A 7,085-nucleotide genomic window follows, 5' to 3' on the forward strand; every position below is an offset into this window, starting at 1 on the left:
CACTGTACTTCATATTCACCCTCAACTCTGTCAGTCTCATCTGCAACTGAAGCAACGGACTTATATTCAAGCTACACTGACTGGCCACTTTAATAGTCACAGTTGTACAATTGTATGCACATCTGTGTTTATAAAGTTCAAAATGTTTCAGTCTTTGGTGAAATTTTTATAAATATATAGATTTAATTACAGTACATGTTAATTATTGAGGTAACAGTTAAAGGTGGTGTAGTCTCTATATTTTGTCCTCCCCAGCTACATACATGAGATGGTCATATTACGAACACCTCTGAGTTTGCGGTCGACGCCGCAGTAATAGGTCGCATCACTGGCGGGGACGAAGCAGCCTACAGGAGGGAGGCGGGCAGTCTGGTGTCATGGTGCAAGGACAATAATCTCAGCCTCAACACGGACAAGACGAAGAAGATGATAGTGGACATGAGACTTAACACCACACAGCTGGTCAAGAAGGTCCAACAGCGGCTGTACTTCCTGAGGAGGCTGAGGAGGTTTGGCATGTCACCTAGGATCCTTGGCAACTTCTACAGCTGCATCATTGAGAGCATCTTGACAAGCTGCATCGCTGTCTGGTATGACAGCACTACTGCTATGGACCGCAAGCGCCTGCAGAGAGTGGTAAAGACTGCTGAGAAGATCACCAGGACTCCACTGCCCTCTCTGCAGAGCATCTACCACCGAAGAGTCTGCAGGAGAGCTACTTCAGTTGTCAAGGACCCCACCCATTCCCAGCATTAACTGTTCACACCCATACCATCAGGCCGGAGGTACAGAAGTGTGAAATGCAGGACTTCTAGACTGAAAAACTCGTTCTTTCCCACTGCCATCAGACTCCTAAACAGCTGACAGCAGTTTATAATCAGGAATTACTTCATGTAACGCCACCTGTACTGTTTACATTTTGAGTTTGCACATGCATTATTGCACATCCATTGCTTGACTGTTGCACATACAGCTGATTGTAGGATATATTCTTACTATATTTTTCACTTGCTGTTTTTAAAGTGCCTTTATTTTGTATTATTGTTTATCTATTTTTATTTTATATTTAGACTATATTGTTTGGTATTCATTGTGGACAGCAAAGGAAGAATTTCATTGAGCAGGGAAATATGTTTTCTTATTGTACATACAGTATGACATACACATTGACTTTGATATAATGTAGACCACTACAACACCACCTTTAACTATGACCTCAATAATTAACATGTAATTGAATGTATAGAATTATTGCAATTCCACTGAAAACTGAAACATTTTGAGCTTCATAAACACAGATGTTAAGGAGGAAGTGTTGAACTGAAATGCATACAATTGTGCAGGTGTGCCTATTAAAGTGGCCAGTCAGTGCACAACTAAATAGAAATGACCTGTTCTGAATATATAAAATACCAATTTAGTATGTGGTTTTGAAAATAATTTATTTTAAAGCAATATTATATCCTTTAATTTACAAATGCATTAAAACAAAGATAAATGCTCCTTTATAACACTCCATTAGCTTGAATTTCAGACAATAAAGAACCCATGCTCTTAGACATTCTTCAGGTATGGTTTCTTCCACTTTGAAGGGTCTGTGTTTGCTGTGCTCAACATTCTCAAAAGTCCCAATCAAAGACCTGGTGCTCAATCAAAGTAGTCCTCTATATCAATGTTGGGGTTGAGCAGCTCTTCTCCATACATTGTTAGATCCATCTGGTTGAGGATCAGGTTCTCAAAGGTCTCCTCCAGGTCTGTTTCCCCAATCAGCACTGCTCCCACCATCTTGCCCCCACTGAGAACAACCTGAAACAGAAAGCCAAGAGCAATCAGTGTGAAAACCACAGTAAATGTTGAATTTTCTCCAGTAGGGACCAGGCAGTGAAATGTGAGCACAGGCATCTTAATATTTCTTTACCACCACAATTTTCAATAAATTACTCACAGATCAAGTTTTATCTTTCTTTGTTCCTGGCTCAAACCAAGTATGAGATCATGCACAGAGATGGATTACACATTGAACAACATTTGTTCTTTTCAGACCAACAAAAATGTAAACATTTATGACATGGCATATTTTTCAGATGCCACCAGCACCACAGTAACAGTTCATTAAGTCTGTGTGCAGAATAACAAATCCTTTGTTCATTTGAGTCAATCAATGTTGGTATTTGAGACAAAAGGAAAAAAACTGTCTGGCACAGTTGAAAGACAAGGGCATTTATACATTTTTATTCTGCTCAGTGTCACCTTGACATACTCCTGCCCTTTAGTGCAGCGTACCAGCAGCTCATGGTTGGGCCCCAGCCCCTGCCCATTAAACTTTCCCAGCAACACCACCTGTGGTATAACCAGAAGCAAGGGTGTTGTTGGAAATGAGTAGAGCACTGAGTGTGAAGTGACCTTGAATGTTCTTGAAAGTAATAAAAAACAGTTATAATTTACATAGTAGATATTTAACATACTGGTTATTATTTACATAACTTTCCTGCCCTGCAGTAAAATGTTACACACCTTGTAGTTGAAGAATTTGGTAATATGTGAGAAGAGCTCAAAGCAGAAGTCCAGTTCTATTGGTTCTGACAGGACGTATGCTGCCATGCAGCGGCCCGCGTACCAGCCCATCTGACGGGCTTGCGTCCACAAACGCATCTACATGCAACACACAATATGAGATTCAGATTTACAGAAGAAAACTATCACTATTTTTCAGCCTCAAACACCCTGACTAAACTGCCACTGTGGCTTTCTGCTGACAATAAATATGCCCAGCACAGCTGTTTTATAATACATGTTTTCGTCCATGTCTACATTATTATTTTGCTGTACATTCACATGTAAATTCACAAACAGACTCATTGACATCTATCAAGGATATCCCCTTGCCTTTTAACTTTAGGTTTACAGCACGTGTTTTATTATTAATTAACAGAACCAGTTAAGTTGCTTTTAATAATTTACATTTGTACAGCTGCTATATATATATTTTCACACCTCTAGCATGGAGTCTGATGTGGGAGATGACATAATTTAGTATGAAGGAAAATAACCAGGCAGTATCCTACTAACTGTAGTTTCTAAAAGTGCAGTCAGTGTACCGGGTCAGTCAACCTGCCTTCTATGTAAGTTGATGCAAAGATTTGTCAGTTAGTTTACCTGCTGCCACAGTGGGCTGTGTTCCCAGCATGCAGTGCACACGTCTCCTGCCGCATAGACATCTGGCTCTGTTGTCATCATGTGGTCATCTACTTGGAGCCCGCCGTCATCCGCAAGTTCAAACTTAGCACATACAAGTAAAACTGTTGGTTTGCGTGTAAAATGTTTATGGCAGTTTTAATGCTGTGGCTCTTTGTTGAAAACACAGCAGCTTTCCATAGGCTGGAAACCAGAGGGCATATTCACAGTGAATATATCTTACCACTGGACTTGTTGCTGAACAAACTCAACCCATCAAAATTTTATCTATCTATCTATCTATCTATCTATCTATCTATTAACTGACACAACAAGACATCACCTGCAGCACAATACTGACTGTGATTAGGTCTTAGTGACTTAGAACCCCTCTGCACTGCCTCTATCCTCACTCAGATTTTGGAGGCAGTTTTAGGGCTCAAAGGCTTGGACATCCTAAAGTTTAGACAGTCACACCCCTTATTTTTAGGAGTTTCTCCTAACTTGACCACTTAGGAGCAACTTGTGAATACAGCTCCAGGCTCATTTGTCCTATAGTGACATCTAAAGGCCTTAAACCCAACTGCTGAGAAATGGACTTGATTTTCAAGATGGACAGGGATTATTTTTGCACCACAGCTTTATCATCTCGAGAATTTAAAGCATTACCCACAGCTTTACACATACCTCGGTGTGGTTACTGAGCCACTTACGTTGTTGCCATGGAGAAATGGCTCCGTGTTTGGCACCACACCAGTGGCGCTCACAACAAAATCACAGCCAAATGTTTTGCCATTGGTCAGCTGGATGTAAACTGGCCAGGATTGCCCTGAGAGGGAAGACAATCTTAAATGTAGGGTTGGCGATTCCTTTCAGAAGTATTTTTTGTTACATTTCTTGAAATTCCCTTTTCATCCCAATAGCAATGAATACATTAAATGCACTGACAACATAAAGAAAAAAAATCTGTCATCTCTGGCAGCAGAAGGGCTGGAAAAAAAAAAGCCTGAGCAATAATTTTACTCGTCCCAAGCAAAACCACTGAATGGTCTACCTGCCTGTCAACCTACTTCCTACTTGCGTGCACTCTGCCTTTGCACTCAATGCTCAAGCCAAGGGTCTCTCACAAGGCATTGCAGTTGCAGGCAGATGTGTTACCACTATGTTTTACAGGTAAAGCTAATGACTTGCTACAGGCCAGGCGTTCCCCTTTAATACATATAGCCTTATAGGTAATGTTGTTGTTGTTGCCAGAAGTTGCGATCTGCATGCAATGTGAGCAGTATGAGAGGAAGTAGACCACAGCACAGAACAGACTCATTATACATGCAGTCACAGCTGGGGAAAATACCAACGGTAGTTAGATCTAAGTGTATAGATAAGACTGAAATGCAGTTAACTGGACATCAAAGGCCACATGCAGTGTTCATGTTACCAAGACCGAACCAAGCCTGTATTTTGAACAGAGTTAGCTGGCCTCCCTCTTCATTTTGCACTGCTCGAAAAGCCTGGACTACAACTGACAACATAAAGAAAAACTTACTGGCCAGGGCTAAAGCGGTCTAGCCATGAACCAGAGGTCCCCAACTATGGTTCGGGGCCACAGATCTGGGCAGGTAACACTATATTTGAGAAAGTTAAAACTAAAAAGAAGTTGGATGCTGCAAGAAGTAAAACCAAAATTAACATTGCATCGCCATTACTTTTGAACAATGGCAACAACTGAGAGAAAAAAAATGGGCTGAAAAGTGATACCATGGTGGCCGTATTTCTGCTGGACAGGTAATTACAGGTTTTGTTTTGTTTGGGGGGGAAATTTGTTATTTTCCTGAAATCTGTAAGTAGTAGTCAGGCAGTGTGCATTGTAGCGTGCTTTGTGTTTTGGAGGAGTGGCTTTGGAGAGAAGTCAGAAAGAAAGGGCGGGATTTGTCTACTTTCTTAATCAAGCTTCCTCTTGGTGGTTTGGTGCAGGATCACCAACCCTACATTTAAAGAAAAACAGGTGGAAGGCGAAAAAAATGGAGTGAGAGAAGGAATCTGAGCAGCAAATCTAGTTCTCACCATTCTCAGGTTTGAGTGTTTGCTGTGGGGAATTAAGCAGCTCCTCAGAGGTGAAGAGCTTTTCTACCTCACATTGGTATTCCATAGTAACTCTGCGGGACACCTGAGCACACACACAAGCAGAGAGAGGAAACATGGGAGGACAGGAAGACAGTATAACATAGCAGAATGTAGATACAGATTTATTTGTAGCACATATTTCCCATCTCACCTGCTCTGCTCCTCGGAAAACAATTCCTTCATGCCAATCGGGACCGAGGGCACTGCCAAATTCTGTAGGACCAGAATCATGCCCTTGCAAATTTTTATCTTGGAGCAGGCAAACACACATACACATATTGTATAAGCCATGTGATTATTAAAGGAAGGAAATGAAAATTCTTTGTGGGGCATAAGGTGAAAACCTGCAGTCTGTGAGGCTCCAGGTGCAGGTTCCTCTGTGGTGTAGCGAGGCCTTTTACAGGAAGCAGTACTCTCTGTTTTGTCAGCCTCCAGTGATGGGATGAGGAACTCTGCCGCCCCTGCATCAAAGAAGGTGTTTCCTATGGCCTTGTCCTTCACAGCCCAAATCACCTCGCAGCCCTCTACCTCATACCTTCAAAGTACACATTTATTAACACAGAATTCATGAGTGGACAGTGTAAATAATGTCTAAACATCCTGGTAATATTATATGAAGGGATTTCACACAACACAGGCGTAACGTGCGTCAGAACCTCAAACAAATTGTAATTTAGATAACAAATATTGTGTCAAAGAAATAAAAACTCAATCACACAATCTGGCTTTAGTTTACTCACACTAATTCCAAGGCAATTCCTCCATTTCCAACAATAACGATTCGCTTTGCTTTGGATAAACACTTCTGAAATGCCTGAAACACAAATACAAAACATCTGGTAAACAGTAATAGACAACATTATTTACATTTTTAATGACAAAGTTATGTTTTCAGTCCAATTTTCTGATAGCTTTGTTTATAATTAACACAATATCTTAAAAATTAGCAATCAGATCAGAATCAGAATCAGCTTTATTAGCCAGGTGTGTCAGGCACACGAGGAATTTGACTCTGGTACATCGGCTCTCAATGTGTATGTACATATCCCCATGCAAGGGGCAAGTAAACAGTAAACCAGCATAAGGCTGTGTAATATAACAAAATAAGCAGTATTAACAAGCAACAAACAGTGCAGTAAACAATGCAGACAGACAAAGAAATGCTCATTGAAATGGGATAAGTAGGAATCAAAATACTTAAAATAGAGACCTGTACTGATCTGTATAATCTGTACAATGTATATTTACACGTATTGCACTGAGGGTTATTGTCCAGTCATACCGTTGTGGTTCAAGTGTTCATCAGAGTGACGGCCCCGGGGAAGAAACTGTCCTTGTGCCTGGTTGTCTTGGTGCACAATGACCTGTAGCGTCGTCCAGAGAGGAGGAGTTCAAACAGGTTGTGTCCAGGGTGTGAGGGGTCTGCAATGATCCTCTCTGCCCTCCTTTTGACCCGTGCGGTGTACAGATCCTCCATGGAGGGCAGGCTCACACCAATGATCTTTTCTGCAGTCCTGACTGTCTGCTGAAGTCTGTATTTGTCCTGTTTGGTTGCTGAGCCAAACCAGACAGTGATGGAGGTGCAGAAAACAGACTTGATGATTCCTCTGTAGAACTGTATCAGCAGCTCAAACTTCCTGAGCTGGTGCAGGAAGTACATCCTCTGCTGTGCCTTCTTGGTGATGGTCCTGATGTTGGACGTCCACTTCAGGTCCACGGAGATAGTGGAGCCCGGGAACCTGAAGGACTCTACTGCTGATACAGTGCTGCCAAGTATGGTGAGGGGGGGT

At 41.6% G+C, this 7,085-nt stretch overlaps 1 protein-coding gene across 1 annotated transcript in view; it reads right to left on the minus strand.

Annotated features, from left to right (window-relative positions):
• Window positions 1-1,406: 1,406 nt before the first annotated feature.
• Window positions 1,407-7,085, minus strand: part of pyroxd1 (pyridine nucleotide-disulphide oxidoreductase domain 1) — a 9,838-nt gene continuing 4,159 nt past the window's right edge. Inside the window, exons 5-13 of the mRNA XM_020601227.1 lie at window positions 6,036-6,109; window positions 5,640-5,830; window positions 5,447-5,544; window positions 5,236-5,338; window positions 3,888-4,003; window positions 3,157-3,279; window positions 2,515-2,652; window positions 2,251-2,340; window positions 1,407-1,806 (exon numbers count right to left, since the gene is read on the minus strand). Of these exons, the coding sequence (XP_020456883.1) occupies window positions 1,648-1,806; window positions 2,251-2,340; window positions 2,515-2,652; window positions 3,157-3,279; window positions 3,888-4,003; window positions 5,236-5,338; window positions 5,447-5,544; window positions 5,640-5,830; window positions 6,036-6,109 (1,092 nt within the window). The 3' untranslated portion in view covers window positions 1,407-1,647. The remainder of the gene's footprint in view (window positions 1,807-2,250; window positions 2,341-2,514; window positions 2,653-3,156; window positions 3,280-3,887; window positions 4,004-5,235; window positions 5,339-5,446; window positions 5,545-5,639; window positions 5,831-6,035; window positions 6,110-7,085) is intronic.

This window comes from Monopterus albus, unplaced genomic scaffold (genome assembly GCF_001952655.1).
Source record: "Monopterus albus unplaced genomic scaffold, M_albus_1.0 scaffold51.1, whole genome shotgun sequence".
NCBI classification, from domain to species: Eukaryota; Metazoa; Chordata; class Actinopteri; order Synbranchiformes; family Synbranchidae; genus Monopterus; species Monopterus albus.